General features: G+C 38.4%; 1 protein-coding gene across 1 annotated transcript; it reads left to right on the plus strand.

Annotated features, from left to right (window-relative positions):
• Window positions 1-1,134: 1,134 nt before the first annotated feature.
• LOC127419002 (solute carrier family 2, facilitated glucose transporter member 1-like) lies at window positions 1,135-19,178 on the plus strand. The gene is made up of 10 exons (XM_051660015.1): window positions 1,135-1,344; window positions 10,722-10,817; window positions 13,743-13,903; window positions 13,998-14,238; window positions 14,349-14,511; window positions 14,761-14,948; window positions 15,109-15,213; window positions 15,583-15,684; window positions 15,979-16,182; window positions 16,485-19,178. The coding sequence occupies exons 1-10, from the start codon at window positions 1,327-1,329 to the stop codon at window positions 16,671-16,673; spliced, it is 1,467 nt and encodes a 488-aa protein (XP_051515975.1). The 5' UTR covers window positions 1,135-1,326; the 3' UTR covers window positions 16,674-19,178.
• Window positions 19,179-22,445: the final 3,267 nt, after the last annotated feature.

Genomic DNA, 22,445 nt, shown 5'->3' on the forward strand with positions numbered 1-22,445 from the left:
TCATGTTATTCAGATTTTTTTGTGTGCAAATTAATGATAAAAAAATACTATGATATAAAAAGCATGACTGTTTGAGGTGACTGCAGCAAAAGTGAGGGAGTTTACTTTGAAGTTATGCTTCTGGCATCAGCCTCTTTCCAGCCTTTCCTCTGCATTCTAACTAAGACTGCAAGATTTACTGTGTTTTTTGTTAATCGTAAATAATCGCACAATGTTCTTTAGAATTAAAATAAATAAATAAAAAGAATAGCAGTAAATAAGCCATGGCATTGACATATTTTTGATTTACTGAACAAAACCAACCTACGGACACCCACCAAACCCACCCAGTCTTTGATCCAATATTTGTTTATTGTTTACAATGCCTCTCAAATATCATTTATTTAATCCTGAGGGGCCAAAGTCTCGAGAAATGTTTCTCTCTTTTTGAATGGCGTACGCAATTAGAAGACAATGCAGGAGAATTTTTGCAAACATTTTTCCAACTGAGAGGAACAAAAGCGAAGAATATGATGTCAGGATGAATTTATGAAACAATTACAAAGCTAGGCACTACGTGATTACCAGACTGTGTCTTAGACATTACAAAATGTATTAAAGTTATTAAAAGTGTATTTAACTTTATTTCAGATATAGCCAATTTTAATTCTTCTCTCTTATAAACTGTGGTCAGCAAATCATGTCCTGAATGACAATTAAGTTTTGGCAACATCAGACAATTTTCATTCCAACATTAAATATTGTGCCCAATATGGCAAAATGTCTCTGTTTCTTTACATATATTTACAGCCAACAGCTGTAACTTGTGCGCATCCATCCATGCAATATCCAAGTAGATATATCTACTTTTCTATATTTTATTAGCATATTATCTCTGCATAAGGCAATATCCGTGTTCACTCTCGTGCAAATCTGAAAACACACTCTTAAGGATTTTCAAGATTAAAAATCGATAACATTTACGCGCTTTCATTGAATACGTGCAGCAAATCGGTGCGCCCATTTCCAAACATGCCTGTGTACACATCACCACACTGTCGGACGTAACCAAGCAACAGCCAATCAGAGCCTATGTTGTGAGATTTACATTGACCGCTATACTCCACTGATGGCAGTATCCTACTTGCACGCAGTTGAGGTGGAATGATAGAAAAAGAACAACTTTTATATTAGAGATGAAGCATTCTTTCAAGATGACAAGTGGGATGATACATTGTGGATTTTAAATATATGCTTTTTTGTTAGGCGGACTACAAGACTGCATTTTTACACGAAAACTAAAGGAAGAAAATAATTATTTTTTTGAAAACATTTTAACCTGCCACCATGGAGTCTGAAAAAAAGGTAATTCAATGTTGCTGAGGTGGTTAGAGTACAGACTGTCTTAACAGTACTTAACAGTTTATGAATACATTTAATTATAAATGTACATTTTATTTTGCATTCCATTTTCTTATGGAATTGGAGGAAATTGTTTAAGTGTTTTACTGTTTAAGTGAACACCTGACACATCCAAGTTTGGGTTATTGATATTTGAACTTGTTGGGCGTTTTAAAAGCTAGATTTAAGATTTAATGTCAAGAATCTTTTTTTTTTTTTTTCTAGAAAAACATTAAGCATTTTTAGATTACTTGTCAAAAATATGTTTTTTATTGCATGGCAACAGCTGAGTGAACTGATTTTATTAAACTTTATTTTTTTGTCTAAAACTATTTTATTGAAGTTCCCTATCTGTCACTCACTCAACGTTGGTGTCGATGTAGTGACACTAGGGGTCACTCGTGGGAGCCCGAGACACCTCTGGTCTTTGATAAAAGGCCAATGAAAATTGGCGAGTGGTATTTGCATGCCACTCCCCCAGACATACGGGTATAAAAGGAGCTGGTATGCAACCACTCATTCAGATTTTCTCTTCGGAGCCGAACGGTCATTCTCATTGAGCTGAATAGCACTGTTCATTCACCTCTGCTGGATCTCACGGCGCATTTCAGCGGCTTCTCCCTCCTCTGCACTGGTGCACTGCAGAGAACGCCCCTGGGCGCTTCGGCAGAAAAACTAGAGAGTATATTTTCTGAGAGCGTTTTTCCCCTCTAAAAGAGTATATTTCTCTAAAAGAGCGCACACACGGAACGTCTTTCTAAAGATGCCTTTCCGATCGGGGCGATTTGGGGACCGCAATGGGATCGCCTCCGCCGGGTATCCCCCCGCGGACCTCCCATTCCCCAGCACGCTCGTCTGCCCCAGTCGGGCTTCCAGATGAGTTCGCCGGCTCGTCACACGGCGAGTCTGGCTTCTTGTTCGGGGCCCGCGAAGATGATGAGCTCTCAAGCACAGCATCGGAGAGCGAGCTTGTCCAGTCGGACGCAGAAGCCTCAGCTGGGCTTCCCCCTTCGGGGACAGTCGCCCAGTTACAGGCCGATGCCGAAATAACGGACATGCTTTCCCGGGCGGCCGCGAGCGTCGGGCTAGAGTGGAACCGTCTGCTTAATGATTGGATTCTGGGCTCGCGGCACCGCTCAAAACAGCTGCGCCCCGCTCCAGTGCCACTCTTCCCGGAGGTGCATGAGGAGCTGACGAAGTCATGGGAGGCACCTTTTACTGCCCGACCCCGACTCCGCAATTCCCCCGCTCTCACTACCCTCGATGGCGGGGCGGCCAGGGGCTATACGGCGATTCCCCCGGTGGATAAGGTGCTCGCGGTGCACTTATGCCCGCAGAGCGCCGCCACCTGACGTGGACGCCCTAAGCACCTGTCCAAGCCCTGTAGGCTCACATCGTCCCTGACGGCTAAGGCCTACAGCGCTGCTGGACAAGCCGCCTCTGCCCTGCACGCCATGGCTCTCCTGCAGGTCCACCAAGCCAAGGCGCTGAAAGAACTGCACGAGGGTAGTTCCGCCCCAGATTTATGCAGGAACTGCGCTCGGCGACCGACCTCGCCCTCCGGGCGACGAAGGTCACGGCGCGGTCTCTCGGGCGGACATTGGCCACACTAATGGTCCAGGAGCGCCACCTGTGGCTCAACCTGGTCGAGATGGGCGAGGCCGACAAGACACGGTTTCTTGCTGCCCCCATTTCCCAGGTGGGCCTATTCGGCGACACCGTTGAGGACTTTGCCCAGCAGTTCTCGATGGTAAAGAAGCAGACGGAAGCAATCCGGCACATCCTGCCCCGGTGTGGCTCAAGATCCTGCACCCCATCTGCTCGTCGCCAAGGGCATCCCCCTGCGGTGACTGCACCGGCTCCACCGCAGCCCGCCCCTCTGGCCCGGCCCCGGCGTGGAGCCCACCGCAGGAAGCCAACGCCACCCGTCTCGCAGCCGGTTGACGCCATAACCATGGCATATCTCACCCAAAACTGCCGCCCCCAGTAGGGCTACAAGCCCATTCTACCCGTGGTATAGTGGCTTCTTGGGCCCTGGCCAGAGGTGCCTCTCTAACAGACATTTGCAGAGCAGCGGGCTGGGCAACACCCAACACCTTTGCAAGGTTCTACAACCTCCGGGTGGAACCGGTTTCGTCCCAGGTAGTGGCACGCAACACAAGCGGATAAGCCCGGGATAGCCGGCCGGGTGTATCGCTTGCACATAGCGCCTTCCACCACCTTTTGAGCTGAAGACGTGTGCCGTTAATTCCCAGTAGTGTTAAAAAATGTGTTCCCTGGTTCACTTCCTCCGAGCTCTGTGGCAGTCGAGTTTTCGGAGAGACTCGCTGCTGGCCCAGTACACACGCTAACTAAGAGCCCTGTTCTGGGGTAGGTGCTCCGCATGTGGTGGTTCCCTGTAAGGCTAAACCCCATGTGATCTATATCTTCCGCTAGTTTGTTTCCCTGCTGGCAAACTGCATCTTCCTTGGGCAGAGCCCTTCTGCCACAGTCTCCATGTTTGTAGTAACTCCTCCCCAATTGGGCAAGATCTACCTTGAAGGCTCTCCACTTGGTTGGAAAGACCATGTGACGTATTTTTCCACTTAAAAATATCCCCCCTCTTTTGGGGCGAGGTGTGGTCTCCGCGGTGTCCTCCCCTTGGGAGGGACACCCCCGACTAGACCTGGCGGCCCAGTCGGATAATCCCCCTTCTTTTTTAGGGAGTGGAAAAAGAGAAGGGGAAAAGAGGCCACGACTGGGTTAAGCCTGTCTCTATCTTTGGGTAGTCGACTTGTCCCCAAAAAGGGCCGTTCGACACTCATAACTGTGTTGGGGGAGGTTACGTGTCGACCTGGTGTGCTGGCTATGAGGCACACAGCAAGTCTGCCCACCACACACCGCCAGTTCACGTAACACCATTCAGCCTTGTGGCGTTTTGTATAGGGACCCCTAGTGTCACTACATCGACACCAACATCAAGTGAGTGACAGATAGGGAACGTCATGTTTACTGGTGTAACCTCCGTTCCCTGATGGAGGGAACGAGACGTTGGTCCCTCCTGCCACAACGCTGAACTACCCGTTGAAATGGCCGGACTTTTTATCGGCCCGTCAGCATAAAACCTGAATGAGTGGTTGCATACCAGCTGCTTTTATACCCGTATGTCCGGGGGAGTGGCATGCAAATACCACTCGCCAATTTTCATTGGCCTTTTATCAAAGACCAGAGGTGTCTCGGGCTCCCAAGAGTGACCCCTAGTGTCACTACATCGACACCAACGTCTCGTTCCCTCCATCAGGGAACGGAGATTACACCAGTAACCATGACGTTTTCTTTAGTATCAAAAATACTATTTAATATGACTGAATAAACCTGAAGTTATTAGATTAATAAAAGTAATTTTAAGGACCAAATCAGGTAGGAAAATGCTGCTTAAAGTAACAACTGCACAGTTTCACTTTTTACAGTACAAAATGTCAACAAAACTGACTTCTAAATCTCTAACTCGCAATGATGTCAGTTTGAGCTGAGATTTGTGCATATTCACATAGACAGTGAATTTTGGATTGAATTCTTATTTTGCATGTCTTATGCACTGCACCAGGTTTCTTTCTTTTACCTTTTTCTTTAGGCCTACCTATTTTTCTTTTTTTCTCCAGTGGCAAAAGTGTCATCAGATTTAAACCCTTCTAAGTAATGGAAATATGTGATAAAACCTTTTAAATGTGAGCTCTTTGGCTTAGCTTACACAGATTTAGAGCAGAAACAGAGCAGAAACAGAATAATGAAATCAACCATTTGTGTCATGCTGAAACAAGTCTGCTTTATCTTGTTTATTTGGAAGTGATGAAGAAGAGAGAGATGGCTGTTCATAAAAGCTTTCGCAACTGTATTTGAACAGGAGGACAGGGTTTGTTAAGGTCACAAAGGAAGAATATACACATTGTTTTGCAGAATTACAAGAAAGTGTATACAGAATAAGAGAAAAACATAATTTGTTGTATTAATTTGAGATGCTTGTTCAAATGTAAGATGTCAAATACATGTGGATCAGTCACTTATTTTAGATCATCTGATTGGCCCATGATGTAGATTGACATGTCGTCAAATTAATTTGTAACATTTAAATGGCATATGACAATTATCTAAGAATATGATCACATATCAAAATAGTTAATTTAGTTGAATCAAACAGTGCTTGGTACTTACTCGCAAAATGTACATTATAAACTGATCCATTTGCTTGAGCAATGAAACCGTGCTTATTAATGTGTTAAAGCATGGCCATAGCTCCTTATTATTGAGCAAAGGTGCTGCTGTAAACCCTTTCAAGTCTGACCATATTTGCTTCAGTGGACCATACATTGATCAAACATTTTGATGTCTGTTACAGCAGATTGGTATAAGGTTTATAGCACTTGAGGCCACAATTATCAAGTAAAAACTTAATATTTTGTTTTTAAATTAAACAGGGATAGAAGACATGAAATACTTTTGGGAAGTTGTCCTGCGGTGTGATCTGCTGCACTATACTAAAATGATTTTAAACATCATTCACCAGTCTTTTACAGTATAATTATGAACAGTAAAGTTTTGACTGTAAGAGACCACATGGAATATTAGTATTTTTACAAATTTTGTCACACTGCAGGGCAAAAAGCTGATTTAAAATAATAATAAAAAACAAAGACAGAAGTGATGACCAATCACAGCATTTAAAATATACACTTTAATATGCACAATATCCTTAATGGGATAGTCCCCCCCAATAATTTAAATTTAGTGATTGTTTACTCACCCCTATGTTGTTATAACCCCATATGACTTTTTTCTTAACACAAAGGGAGAGATTGTGGTAAAAATACTGTGCTCAGTGATGTCATAAAATGGCAGTTTATGGTGACCACCTCTTCAAGCTCCAAAAGGGTGATAATTCAGAAGTATAATAAATTATTCCATAAGACTCAGAATTGTTATTAAAATTATACAATAAGGTTTCGTGAGAAACAAACTGAAATCGAATGTATTTTGTGAAACTGTTGACCGACCGTTGCTGTCCTCTGCACGTTCCTGAGATTGCAAGAGACCAGTAGTTCACGCAGCCCACTGGCGAAATAGGGTGTTCAAGCGTAAACGTGTGTTGTTTAACTAAAAACAGGTCTGCCACAGTGATACTAAAGAACAGAACATAGCTGCACACTGAATGTAGAATGTACGTTCAGAATGTAGAACAGGTGACATACATTCCCGCCTACTCTGTTTCTGTTTGACTGAATATTCTGGTTAAAGAAAAAAAAAATAAGGCTGGGCATAGAAATGCATCTATTGTTGGACTACAAACACTTTAGACATGTTTTGCAAGTTTTGTTCTCTGATTTGTGTACAGCTGTGTTGTGTTCTGTTCTTTAGCATCACTCTGGCGGATCTGTTTTTAGATAAACAAAACACGTTTTCGCCTGAATGCCCCTTTTCGCCAGCAGGCTGCTTGAACTACTGGTCTCATGCAGTCTCATGGGGGAATAGAATGCAACAGTGCCTGCCCACTTTTCAGCCATCTGGGTTCTGGGAGTACTTTTCCCATAATTGTTTTGCATAGGCTTTTCATAAAACGCTCCATAAATGAGTTGTAAGCCATGAAACAAACCAACCAGCTCTGAGGTGAATCACAACATAAGCTTTGTTTTGTGGAAAAAGTATTTGAAAATCGGACAAAAAGTCAAAGGTACAAGACTGTGTACTTACCGTCTTTAACTACAGTCCCATGAAGCATTGCGAAAGATGTAATCGAATGAAAACAATGGGAAAATCTAAAGCTATTGATTTTAGGTCAAGTGTAGAAACAGTATATTAAGTTTATTGCAAAATATTCTGATATGTACAAATATATAAGTAATTTAACCCTCCTATGGTATTGAAAAATGGCACCTCCCTTTGGTATTTGTGGTCATTTCTGACCAAAAGTGTCAGTAACCTTTTTTCTGATGATGATAATTAAACCATTTCTTCTTCCCTCAAGTAAGAACATTAAAATTATGCATTTCTTTTTGGATTTTATGCTATTTTGATCTTATTTACATATACATTTCTAAATTGTACCATTAATTTTCATATTCAAATAAGCAAAAAAAAAAAAAAAAAAAAAGCATAAAAAAATTCAGAACCTAGACTTCTATAAGTTGAAACATGAAGAAAATATGAGAATGTCACAAAAAAATTGCAGGCAGATTGCTGCCATCTGGTGAACAAAATATAAATAACATAACTTAAAAACAATGTCATGCCAGTAACAGCCAGTAGATGGCTGTAGACTAATGTGTAGTCTGATGGCTTGTAACCTAATTTTATATTATCACAAGATATGCATTTGGATATATATTTAGACATAATAAAACTATTATTTGTCAAAGTTTATTATTTTAAAATTGATTTGAAGTGTCAGTTTTTAGCAGTTGATGTCATATGCTTGCAATCAAACCTGACTATGGTGTTACAAAGAAGACACAAAATAAGCATTTTTCTACCAATAATTTATTTCAAACAAAATTTATGATATGTTAATATAATAATGCCAAGAAAACGAACATCAAGAAACAAATAACTACAAAATTCTGAAAATTCAATTAGAGTATAAAACAGAGAATCAGAGTAAACATTTTGCAATTTCAAACTTTCTGTAGTAAACATTTATTTAGCAAACGTGTGTGTGTGTGTGTATGTCAGATTGCTGTCATCTGCTGGAAAACAACAGATGACTTGTAATGCCAACAATGACCAAAAGATGGCTGTAGAGCTCCACTTATTGATGCCCAGGGGCTGGATTCACGAAAGAAAAAATTAAGAATGTTCTTAGGATAAATAAGTTCGTAAGAATGTTCTTAAGTGCATATCTTGAAACATTCATAAGTCCTCAAATATTTTCTTAAGAACATCTGAATTTTTTTTCTTAAGAATAAAAAGACAGGCTTTGACATTCTCTGATCAGCCTGCTCATGGGATTGCCTTGTCTAATAGCCTACAACAATTTCAATACTTCATCTAGGTAAATCATAACAACAAATTTATCTATTAACCTTTTTTTTCTTTTTTTAAAAATAGCAAGCACCTCAAAATCATTTTTTGAACGTAAAGTGCGTGAGATGTTAGTTTAACGACATTAAACATCATAGGAGAATTTACTTGCTGTTAACCATTTGATAACTTTTAATTTGACAAGGAGGAAAAGAAAAGAAACCGAAACTTCAGTAGACAAAAGCTGGATGTTCTTGTTGAGGAAATTACTGCAAGGAAAAGTTCTGCTTGGGAAGCTTGATAATAATATCATGTCGGAAATTAAGAGGCGAGTAAATGGGAAAGGGTGGCGGAGGCTGTCTCCGCTGTGCCCAACTCCGATAAGGATGTGTTTGGGGGGGGAGAGTCTCAGCCTTCTAATGTTATAACTATTATGTTTCTATGAACTCTATCTACAATATTCTCAGCGGTTCCACTATATTTTGCTAGGTGGGCGGAATTTCCGGTTGGCTCGCGGAAGTGCGATTGGTTGGCGTTTTTGTGTGTAGTCGGTCTCTGCTTGCTTGCGTGTCATGTGGTTAGATTCTTGCTCTTTAAATATTGTAAGATGTCTTTAAAATTCCCCGGACAATGTGTGCAGTTAATGGTTATCCTAATAATCAACCTAAACTAAATTGTTATCTAAAAGAGCAATGTTATGATCAGAAAGCACCCTCAAAGCACAGTGCTTCAGTCCCAGATGCTGCTGCTTCCATTGGCTGCCTACAGAAGGATTGACTTAGGAACATCTGTTTGAAAAAGCTTGAAATAATTTGTTTTTGTGCTCTTTTCACTTTATTGGCAAAAAGTCAACAGCAGGAATTACTTATTATACACCGTTACGGTCCGGCTATGATAGACATCCAGAAAAAGAGTGCAATGAATTACATATAAACTATAGCATTATTGTGCTAACAGGTGTGTGTGCATGTGCTGAAAGTTCATAAGACATTTTGAGAGTTTGTTCATATCTATTTAGCATGTTTTTTGTGAATGCTTCACGTTTTGAAATGGCATTATTACTAAAAGTATAAAAAGGAAGAGAGTTTTACCTGAACTGTCTGTGAGTAGTAATGATGTTTTCATGCTGAGATGCTAAATGGATAAATTCTACAGTGAAAGACAATTATTAGATGAGACATGTACAGTAGTGAGATGTTTTATCATGTTTGAAATTAATTGTATTATGATTTTCCTCTTTCCTGCATTTTTCCTGCCTGCAGTTCACTTGCTTGTCTGCTTGCTTCTCTTAAGGGGTAAAGGTGATTTGGAAAACAGTGTGAACATTAATTCAGTATCAATTAAATTTATTTGTACAGTGCTTTTAATAATACATACTGTTTTATAGTTGCTTTACAGAGAACATTGAACTTGTGTATCAGGTTCTAACTCAATATATTCTTTAAAAGAAACATAATTATCTACAGTTCTCAATATGTCCAACTTTACATCTGTGAAGGCACTAATAGGCCACAAAGCTTTTCAGGTTAGTCTGCTCAGGTTCTTCCATCGATGGATGAAGATTCAACAAAATAAATAAAATGCTTCTATTTGTGATATATGGCCATCATCCTGAAACCCATAATCATTAACAGATAGGTGAGGAAGAACAATATCGCCTCGTTATAATTCTGTGATCATTTGTTGTCAAGTTTCCTTCATTTTTAATGCTGCATTAGAACATAACATATCGATTGTTTACGCTTAACTGGAAGTTCCGCCAACATCGCCCACAAAGCGTTTTTTTATTTGAATGCTTCAAGTTTTTTCTTAAGAAGAATCTTAAGAAAAAATAACGTAACGTTTTTTTCGGGAATACAAAATATTCTTTATTTCTTAAATTAGAAATTAAGAAGAAAGTGGTAGTTAAGAAGAAATTTCTTAAAGAACGTTTTCACAATGCCCGTTGTGACTGATTTATTTATTTCTTTTTTTGACAAATGTAAAAAAAAAAAAAAACATTTGTGTTATAGTCACATCAGTTCATTTTTTGGTGGTTGTAAGTGTATTTGTGTGTATTTGCACTCCATTGGCCCATAATGAATCTTCTCAAGCAGTCGCTATCTGTTGCCCCCAGCAACATGTCAGGGAGAGGGGATGTTAGCAGTCTTTTATATAGCAAAATGAGCTTTTATATAGCATATTGTTTAATTCATACAGTAATTCATCAGCAAAAATGACCACATTAGACTTTCGTCTTTGATATAAACAGTAATACTTTCTATGTAGGATTGATTCAGAAGGATTCACATTGATTAAAAGGCAAAATAAACAATTTCTTTACTCAAATGCTGTTCTTTTACCCTTTATAGCATGTAACGCTCCAACTTATGATGGCTGTTTGTACAGCTGTGATTGGCTCCTTGCAGTTTGGCTACAACACAGGTGTCATCAATGCCCCTCAGAAGGTGAATGCTCAAACGTACACTACAGACACATGAATTGTCATAAGCACTTCTACTCTATATCAGCATTTGATAAATGGATTTTGTATAAGATCATTTTAAGATGATACATATGATATTCAGGTAAACAGATTTCTGTTCCCTTCATACTGTATCTACTGACTACTGAGTGATTGACCACAAACCTAAATTATACTATCATGGGATGTCAGACACCATAGACAATAACAAGAGAACTTTACAGAACACATGGAGGTGAACAATGACTTGAGATGTGATGAGTTCTCCTGAAATTTAACATATATTTATTCACCATAGTATTTTTAAACTATTGTTGATGTTCAGATATTGTGGTTATGTAATACAGCTAATTACAGATTAGCTGTAAACTCTATATGGTATCAGTCCTCCTTGTAAAGCCTTAAAAGAAATGCTAATTCATATGTGAAGAGGTCTCCAATAATAGACAATTACTGCTGTTAGAATCTCTTAAGAGTAGATTCTTAAAACAGTAGTCCAGTGCCTCTCTTCCAGTCCAAAGGCAAACATGAAATGGACCCATACAGAAATCTGACAGATGGCAACATACTGTATGTAAAACATGTATATACAGTACATATGGTTTTCACAAGTCATATACTTGTACGGTTGTGCAACATATATTTCATAATTCTAAAAAATGGGTGTTATCATATACCGTATGTAATATATGATATTATCACATATATTGTATTTTTACAAGTAATAGTGGAAATTGAAAATGTACTTGTCTGCCCAGATATGTGAACTATAGTTTTATATATATATATATATATATATATATATATATATATATATATATATATATATATATATATATATATATATATATAAAATACACACACTGGTGGCCAAAGGTTTGGAATAATGTACAGATTTTGCTCTTATGGAAAGAAATTGGTACTTTTATTCACCAAAGTGGCATTCAACAGATCACAATGTATAGTCAGGACATTAATAATGTGAAAAATTATTATATAATTTGAAAAAAATGTTCAGAACTTCTTAAACTACTTCAAAGAGTTCTCATCAAAAAAATCCTCCACGTGCAGCAATGTCAGCTTTGCAGATCCTTGGCATTCTAGCTGTCAGTTTGTCCAGATACTCAGGTGACATTTCACCCCACGCTTCCTGTAGCACTTGCCATAGATGTGGCTGTCTTGTCGGGCACTTCTCATGCACCTTACAGTCTAGCTGATCCCACAAAAGCTCAATGGGGTTAAGATCCATAACTCTCTTTGCCAATTATCTGTTGTCCAATGTCAGTTTCTTTTCCCACTCTAACCTTTTCTTTTTGTTTTTCTGTTTCAAAAGTGGCTTTTTCTTTGCAATTGTTCCCATAAGGCCTGCACCCCTGAGTCTTCTCTTTACTGTTGTACATGAAACTGGTGTTGAGCGGGTAGAATTCAATGAAGCTGTCAGCTGAGGACATGTGAGGCGTCTATTTCTGAAACTAAAGACTCTGATGTACTTATCCTCTTGTTTAGTTGTACATCTGGCCTTCCACATCTTTCTGTCCTTGTTAGAGCCAGTTGCCCTTTGTCTTTGAAGACAGTAGTGTATACCTTTATATGAAATCTTCAGTTTTTTGGCAATTTCAAGCATTGTATAGCCTTCATTCCTCAAAACAATGATTGACTGACGAGTTTCTAGAGAAAGCTGATTCTTTTTTGCCATTTCTGAACTAATATTGACCTTAAGACAATTGACCAGTCTATTGCATACTGCGGCAACTCAAAAATAAACACAAATACAATGTTAAGCTTCATATAATGAACAAAATAGCTTTCAGCTGTGTTTGATATAATGGCAAGTGATTTTCTAGTACCAAATTAGCAATTTAGCATGATTACTCAAGGATAAGGTGTTGGAGTGATGGCTGCTAGAAATGGGGCCAGTCAAGATTTGATCAGATATGACTTTTTCAAATAGTGGTGTTTTTTTTTACATCAGTAATGTCCTGATTATACTTTGTGATTAGTTGAATGCCACTTTGGTGAATTAAAGTACCAATTTCCTTCCGGAACAGCAAAATCTGTACATTATTCCAAACTTTTGGCCGGCTGTGTGTGTGTATGTATGTGTGTATATATATATATATATATATATATATATATAAACATACTGTGTAATTTTATATATGGCCATATGTCAGATTTCTGTATACAGAATAAAAGATATATAAAATACTGTATTCTTTATACTGTGAAGTTTGTTCTGTATACAGTATATTAGGGTCTGATATGAAGGGAGGCTCAGGACAAAAATGCCACTGAAAGTGAGAAAAATGCCCCCAAAATTCAAAATATAGGGGCAAAAATGTCCCCATAATGAATTCCTCTGTTTAGACCTAATTATATATTTTGTATAAAGTATGAGTTGATGTTGATTTAATTTTATGGGTAAGAGGTAGTTCTCATCTAGTTAATCATATTGAGAATTTATGCTAATTGATTGTTTATAGGTGCATTCAGTAATGTTTTCCTCATTAAAAAAAGTTGTACTACATAAGAAATTAATTGTAATTTTAAAACAAATGTATAAAATCATGAGCACTCACTTGAGATGAAGACTCCAGTCATATCAGAAACCTTATGAAAGTTGTTTTATTCTACATGGAGAGGGTCCCCTCATCGGGGCTATAATGACCAGCCGAATACTACTCACTTAATCTCAGGGACCACCCTATTATTGGACACTTTCACTCATGGATTAAATTAATCATGACTGACTGTGAATAGTACATTTGTGGCATTGGTAAATGAAAACTATTGCATTTGAATGATGCTGCAACCAATCCCTTGCATATACATATTTATACATAATTCTAATTATATATATGTACTGTATAATTTTCATATGTCATACTGCATGACATTTTCTTTGTAGATCATTGAAGGCTTCTACAATGAGACGTGGAATGACAGATATGGAGAGTTCATGCCGCCAACCACACTAACTACACTCTGGTCTGTATCAGTGGCCATTTTCTCTGTAGGCGGCATCTTCGGCTCCTTCTCAGTTGGGCTCTTCGTAAACCGTTTTGGAAGGTAACTTGACAAACCAATCAGAACTTAAAGAAGTAAACATGCTTGTTTGCTGAAGTCCTGTGTCTTTGATCTTTCTCCTTTGATCTTTTAACAGGAGGAATTCAATGCTTTTTGTTAATGTTCTGGCCTTCATCGCTGCTGCATTCATGGGCTTTTCCAAGCTGGCTGCATCCTGGGAGATGCTTATAATTGGACGTTTTATTGTGGGCCTTTACTCTGGCCTGTCCACAGGCTTTGTTCCAATGTATGTGGGAGAAATTGCCCCAACTTCATTACGTGGGGCACTGGGCACTCTTCATCAACTTGGCATTGTGATTGGCATCCTTATGGCACAGGTGAAGTAATATGTTTCTTTTATTTTGAGAACACCTTTACCAATCATTAGAACTCTCTCATTGTTTAGATAGAATGGATGTTACCTGTTTTTTCCTATGTTGTTCTGTAGGTCTTCGGCATTAAAGAAATCATGGGGACCTCCACAATGTGGCCCTTCCTTCTGGGCTTTACCTTTATCCCAGCCGTATTACAGTGTGCCCTGCTGCCTTTCTGCCCTGAAAGCCCTCGCTACCTCCTGATCAACCAGAACGAAGAGGCCAAAGCCAAGAGTGGTGAGTTACATATTCCAAATCTGAATGTTTAAAGACTCAACTCTTAAAGGGATAGTTTACCCAAAAATTACTGACAGTCTCAGTCCATTCACTTTAATTTCATGGAAAAAAAGATGCAATGAAAGTGAATGGTGACTGGTCATTTTCATCGGTCATCTTTGGGTGAACTAACCCTTTAAGAATAGTCCTACAACGAGTTGAACACATACTTATTACTTATCAGCCTAACTACCTCTAACTAACTTCCAGTGCTTAAGAAGCTACGTGGAACTGAAGATGTGGGTGCGGACATGGAGGAGATGCGGGAGGAAAGCAGGCAGATGATGAGGGAGAAGAAAGTCACCATCCCTGAACTGTTCCGCTCCCCGCTTTATCGCCAGCCAATCTTCATTGCTATCATGCTGCAGCTCTCCCAGCAGTTCTCTGGCATCAACGCTGTAAGCTTTCCTGTTTATCTGTCCGTCCATCCTAAAAATACCAACTACAGTAAAATTATGAATTTAAGATTACCATGATGTCTAAAGACATGATAATTCCTTTCATGTGTACAAATAGACAGTAATTTGCATACTCAGTGAGGGTAATTGTGTTTTTCAGGTTTTTTATTATTCTACTGGTATATTTGAGAATGCAGGAGTGCCCGAGCCTGTCTATGCCACTATTGGTGCAGGAGTTGTGAATACAGCATTCACAGTGGTATCGGTAAGTTATTCAAGTATTCCCTGTTAATATGTTCTTTTCTAATGCCTGTATCTTAAAGGTGAAGTGTGTTATTTTTGCATGACCAAATTGCACCAAACGGAATTGCTAAATTAATGGCTGTTTTTAGAAGTTTCAAACACGTCCCCTGTCCTTAAATGTTCATCAAACAGGTAGTCTTACCCCAAACTCATGACAATGGTTGAGCCCCCGTTGGGCCACTCAAACAAACAGATTGCAATTCTGTTTTCTGCTGCTAGTAGGACAAAAGAATTATACACTTTACCATTAAAGACTGATTTAGTCTCACACTAGTGCTTTGTGTTTTGGTTGGTCTGTTGATTGATACCCTTCTATCCCCTTCTAATTTAGCTGTTCATAGTTGAGCGGGCTGGCCGAAGATCACTTCATCTCATTGGGCTGATGGGAATGGCTGTATCTTCTGTTCTCATGACCATAGCTATGGCACTACTAGTATGTATATGTTTAAATGTATTTATTTTAAACCATAAAATGTTTTGTTGGATATCTAAATAATGTACCTCACATGGTAACATTTAAAGTAACTGAATTCATTCTTGTCATAATTATTATTTCATTTGACTGAATCTACCTCAAAACATTAGGTTACACCACTGAAAGTAATTTGTAAGGGTTTGATCATGTAGAAATATATCCTTAAAGTAACAGTTTAAGGTCATAACTTTTGTGTAGTGCTTTGGGTGTATATTCACTAATCTTTAACACTGTCTCTCCAAATCCTCTCAGGAACAAGTGAAATGGATGTCCTATGTCAGCATTGTTGCCATCTTTAGTTTTGTGGCATTCTTTGAGATTGGACCAGGCCCTATCCCATGGTTCATTGTGGCAGAACTCTTCAGTCAAGGCCCCCGGCCCTCTGCCATTGCTGTCGCCGGTTTCTCCAATTGGTTTGCCAACTTCCTGGTGGGAATGTGCTTCCAGTATGTTGAGGTATAGAAAAATGAACAAGATTATAATCTTTCTTTTTCTTCTCTCCACTGATAAAACGTATGTTTTGAGTTTTTCCTTACTACATTCACCCTGGGGGCTTCAAGCCAATAAGGCATGTTTTTCTTTAAAGCTGTTCACTGGCTATTTTAGACATAAAGCCATGATTGTCTGTAAAGCTACTTTGAAACAATGTGTATTGTGATGTGTAAGTGTTATACAAATAAAACTGACTTGACTGTTCTTGTTGTTTTCACATTCATTAAAATGCTCACTGTTTTGTCCTCTCATTCATTCCTTGATAGCAACTGACGGGCCCGTACGTTTTCATCATCTTCACTGTCCTTCTGCTGATCTTCTTCGTGTTCACCTACTTTAAGGTTCCAGAAACCAAGGGCCGGACATTTGATGAGATCTCAGCGAGCTTCCGCTCTGGGGCAGAGAAATATACCAGAGATGATCTCAGCACACTGGGGGCAGACTCCCAGCTGTGAGCAAATACATTAATGCTATAGGCTAACCAAGTGACTGTCCTCTGCTGTAGGATGGTGGGTATGTTCACAAAGGCATGCTACCATATTATTCCTACTAGGAATACAGTATGTGTACTGTGAACAGTATGCATTTTTTCTGTATGCACTGAATATCTAAATGACTTACTAATTACTGCATTTTCCAAAATGTGCAGTGTTCAACCAGTGCACACTCAATAGAGAGATACTGTACTTCTCAATACAATATCATCCATAAAAAGGAGTGCCTAATTGGACTGCCAAAAGCTATAATATTTATATACAAAATTGCCACAAAATTTCCTAATTTATTTCTGAGATCATAACTGGAGACCTCTCACTGTAAACATGCCATGTAGTGAGTCATGTTACATCAATGTACCATATTAGGATTTAAAATATTTGTTTTTGCATACTTCTATTTCGAATACTATAAAAAAAAAAGCATGCAGTGTACAATATGAACAGTGTAGTATAGAGTTTTCAGTATTTAGTATTCCATTCCGGGGGCCTGGGTAGCTCAGCGAGTAAAGATGCTGGCTACTACCCCTAGAATCATGAGTTTGAATCCAGGGCATACTGAGTGACTCCAGCCAGGTCTCCTAAGCAACCAAATTGGCCCGGTTGCTAGGGAGGGTAGAGTCACATGGGGTAACCTCCTTGTGGTCACTATAATGTGGTAACTGAGGCAACTGAGATTCACCTCCGCCACCTGGATTGAGGCGAGTCACTACACCACCAAGGACTTAAGAGTGCATTGGGATATGGGCATTCCAAATTAGGGAGAAAACAATAAAAATAAAGTGTTCCATTCCAAACATACCCACTGTCTCAGTTCAGATACAGTAGAAGCATTTCTCCCCAGCAGGGCAGACAAAGAGCGGCATAAAAAGTCCTCCTTTTTTGCTCACCTTATGAAATCGAATAGTTTACTAATAATGATAATCACTCACTTTTTGTTCTTTTCTGCATATTTACATGCATATGAATTTGAATATATTATATATTTGTGTACTACTACTGTAGATCATTTGAATGATTTAGTTCGCACATTTCAACTTAAAGATATTGTTTAATTTTTCTTTTATTTGCATTATTATTGCATAAGCATTTTAACCATTTATTTTTTATTGTCCAGTCAACACAAGACAAGTCTTTTGTGAGTTCTGAAATGTCTACTGAAGGTAGATCAAACATGATGTAAGAATTGCATATTTTTTAGTATGTGATTGATATTTGAAGTTTACCAAGGATTATTATGTCAAGATTAACTAACACAATAAATACAAACTCAAAACACATTTTAAAACTGATATAGTTATGCCAGCAGTTCTCCTTCCTTTTAAAAGTGTGGACTAGAGTTTAATGCCGTATGAGGTTTAATATCTTTTAAACTGGAACAAGCTTACCTCCATTAAATTAACTCAACTAATTCAATTGCTATGTTATAAATAACAGATATATTTGATATTTTTAGATTTGTCTATTCAAAATACGTAATTGGATTGATTTTGTGCATAATGTTGATGAGAATTTAGTACATTGTTCATTTTGCAAAAGTGCAATAATTGTTCACATATTCTTGTTTATTTATTCCACACATTACTAGGCATGCGTGGCATTACTAACGAAATATACTTCTAATATATTTTGACATTTCTTGTGTAAAAATGTGTTTTGGTCTTTGAGGGTGTATGTGCTATGTTGTTTTCACTTAACATAGCATAAAAACTGGGAAATTACAGGAAAACTGTAAATAGGTTCAGTATGTGCTCAGTATTTTCAATTTTTAAACCTCCTAAAAATTCATATGAGAAGGTTTTGCTCAGTACATCACAGAAATTTCATTAGAAATCCACAAATTGTGCCAAGATATGCCATTGTTGCGAGATTTATTATATTTTTTCCAAATAATTAATGTATATTTGGAAATAAAAACAAAGAGGATTTTTCTTTGTTGTTGTTGTTTGTTTAGCCAGTGTTGAGAATAATGCATAGCAAAAATGTGTACGTTTATATGATAATAAAAAAAGAAGGAAAAAAAAAAAGCAACAATTATTCCCAACACCAGAAGATGGCAGTATTTCTCTTTACAGTAGTTTTAGCTATGTGCTGTGAAAGAGCTATAATGTCATACGATGCCACAAATGTGAGTAATATATGGGATTAAATGTGAGTAATGTATGGCAAAACGTATCTAGTGATTACACAAATTTCATCGTGTGAGCATCACATGCAAAATGATCCATTCATTTATCAAAATCTGTCAGACATACATGTATATTCCATAAAAATCTATGACATGGAATGTTTTTTCACTGTTTTTTTGTTTTGTTTTGTTTTGTTTTTTTGCATGGATGTCATTTTGTGGCAATTTTCTGTTCACTATATATGACTTTACATGTAAGAAATGTGTAAAAATGGACATGCAAATGTGAATTTTCTGTTGTAACACATTGCTACAGAAATAAATTTACTGTAAATAAATGTGCATATCCTTTTTCTGTGTACTACAGTATTGTACATTATTGACTTCCCAGTAAACTTTTACCTACAGTTGAAATCGGTCTCTAAAAAGCTCAGTGTAATACACAATAGTATTCAGCAAGACAAAACTGACATTCTTGTATAGTACACTAAGCAGTCAGTGTCAACAAAAAAGTAGAACAAAAATTAAATTTGTATATGACAAATATTTCTAGGGTTGACTGCCATGGTGAAAAAACATCTAAACATTTTGACCAGTACAGCTCACATGACAAAAAAACTTTTCATTTTGGTGGCACTGGCCAATTTACTGACACAATAATTAGGTTTTGAAGCATGAATTAAATGTTTTGGGTGAGTTACTACATTTTGCAATAGAGTTGTGATGTCCCATAAAACAGTTGTGACAAATGCACTTACAGTTTAGAGAATGTTAAGACTGTCTCAAAAAATGAGCCAAAGCGACTGAGAAAAACTGTAACTCAGATGCAACCCTAACCTAAGCTTGACAGTGGACTCCCCAACCCCATCAAGGCATGGATAAAAATAATAAAAGTGTTACAATATGGGGTCAACTTTATTTATTGAGTAATGCCTTGCCATGAACAGTTACACTTGTTCACTTCTGTTCTGCTACTAAGGGGAACAATAAAAAGAGGAATCAATAAAAAGGTCCAAATCAATATAAAGGCAAATGAAAAGATGAGGCCTGTAATTCCAAATGGAATAAATAATTCATTTTAAAATGTTGAGAAGTGATAATACATTGTTAAACATTTAAATGTAAAAGAGCAATGGACTACAAATATTCACAAATAAAGAACGACAATGACAATGATAAACAATGCACAAAACTATTGTTACATACTGTTTACATGAAAGTACATTGTGAAAATGTTATAGTGTGAGACACATCAAACAGTTCTTCTCTCTTGGGTTATATGGTCTGTGAGTCATAGGATAGATCCAGTATGAGGAGCACAGGGGGTGAAAAGATCGGACCCATTAAAACTAGGACGGTATCTCTAGCCGCACAGCCAACTAAGAAGGAACAAATTTAATTAGCAGACTGTGAGGAGTCATACCACAGCTCCCTCACTATTCATTATAAACACAAAACAACTCATTTTGTGGCCTAGTTCTGCCTCAGGGCATAGGATTTACTTAAAGTAATTTAAAGGACTTTTTTGTTTGATTGTTCCTATTTTATCAACCAAAAAAAAAAAAAAGGGCTGAGAGACTATTTTCCGGTGCCATGAAAATGTAATGTGTTGGGAGTCTAGCTACAGTACGACTCTCTTTCAAGATTCGAGATTTGAAAATGAGTACATGAGCAGGGGAGAAAATGCAATTAATAATCTCTTCAGGAGACTGTCTCCGCTTGACTGAACCTGCAAACTAATAACCTTCCTCTTCCCTTATTTAATTTTGGAAAATCAATTCAGGTTATGCATAGTGCACACTTTGTCAGCATTCCAACTGCACACTGTAAAACAAATTCGTAATTTTAATGGTAAAATTCTATAAAAATGCTACAGTAAAAAATTTAAATTGGTTAATGAATGGTTACCGTTAGTATATTTAAAATGACTGTTGGTAAAAAGTATGATTTTCCTGTATAATTAATGGTAAAAGTTATATTATGTTTAACAAGAGAGTACATGTTCTTTTTATGGTAAATTATTGGTAAAATTACGGTAAAAACATTAATTGGGCGTTCCCAGAATTCCCTGCATGACCCATTATATTTCATTATATTTTATGTGAATAGATATGTTTCTTCTTATTTTTAATATCAGTTTTGTATATAATGGGGTGTTCTGTGTTATATTTGGTGTAGTTTAGTTAGTGTTTATTGTATTATTTTAATTTCACATGTGTTACCCTGATGGTGTTTAGTGTTTGTGTGAGTGACACTGAGCACTGTCTCTACATGTTTATTGGTTATTGCTCCTGGAACGGCTGCTATTGATGAACTTCATGTCATCACGTGCCCTTCTGTAATTACGACAGTGATTAACAATCAATTATAAAGTGAAAAGCAGATTTTCTACAGTTTCAGAAGGTTAATATATTAAGTTTATCATTTAAAAATATTAACGACGGTACTGCACCTTACCAAAATATACCGTAAAAACAACAGTTTTAAACTGTTAAATTTACATGTTGTTCTGTAAAGTTGTTTACATTTTTACTGTATTTTTTACATAATTATTTTGGCAACCACAGCTGCCGACCAAACCATTATTATACTGAATCCACAATCCAGTGAAGTTTCCTCTTTTTCTGTCATTTGATTCTGATTATATGGAATGGACAGCACTACATGGGCTACAAAAACATTTTCTGCCTCTCACTGAATCTCACCCTTAAAGGAATACATAGTACATAGATAATCTCTTTGAAGACAGCCCTCCTGACTGTGCTCACCTCCATCAAGAGGGTAGGAGACCTGCAAGCGTTCTCTGTCAGCGAAACCTGCCTGGAGTTCGGTCCGGGCTACTCTCATCTTGAGACCCCGACCGGGCTATGTGCCCAAGGTACCCACGACCCCATTTAGGGACCAGGTGGTGAACCTGCGAGCGCTGCCCCAGGAGGAGGCAGACCCAGCCCTGTCGTTGCTGTGTCCGGTGCCTGCTTTACGCATCTGTTTGGATTGCACGCAGAGCTTTAGTATCTCTGAGCAGCTCTTTGTCTGCTTTGGTGCACGGCGGAAAGGAAGCGCTGTCTCCAAGCAGAGGATTGCCCACTGGCTCATTGATGCTATAGTCTTGGTATATCACGCCCAGGAGGTGCCGCCCCAGGAAGCGCTACGAGCCCATTCTACCAGGGGTGTAGCGGCCTCCTGGGCCCTGGCCAGGGGCGCCTCTCTAACAGACATTTGCAGAGCAGCGGGCTGGGCAACACCCAACACCTTTGCGGGTTCTACAACCTCCGGGTGGAACCGGTTTCGTCCCGGGTAGTGGCACGCAATACAAGTGGATAAGCCCGCGATAGCCGGCCGGGTGTATCGCTTGCACATAGCACCTTTCACCTCCTCTGAGCTGAAGACGTGCACCATTAACTCCCAGTAGTGTTCACAAACTATGTTCCCTGGTTGACTTCCTCCGAGCCGTGTGGCAGTCGAGTTTTCAGAGAGACTCGCTGCCGGCCCAGTACACGTGCTAACTAATAGCCCTGTTCTGGGGTAGGTACTCTGCATGTGGCAGTTCCCTGTAGGCAACCCCATGCGATGTATATCTTCCGCTAATTCATTTCCCTGTTGGC

This window comes from Myxocyprinus asiaticus, chromosome 28 (assembly GCF_019703515.2).
Source record: "Myxocyprinus asiaticus isolate MX2 ecotype Aquarium Trade chromosome 28, UBuf_Myxa_2, whole genome shotgun sequence".
NCBI classification, from domain to species: Eukaryota; Metazoa; Chordata; class Actinopteri; order Cypriniformes; family Catostomidae; genus Myxocyprinus; species Myxocyprinus asiaticus.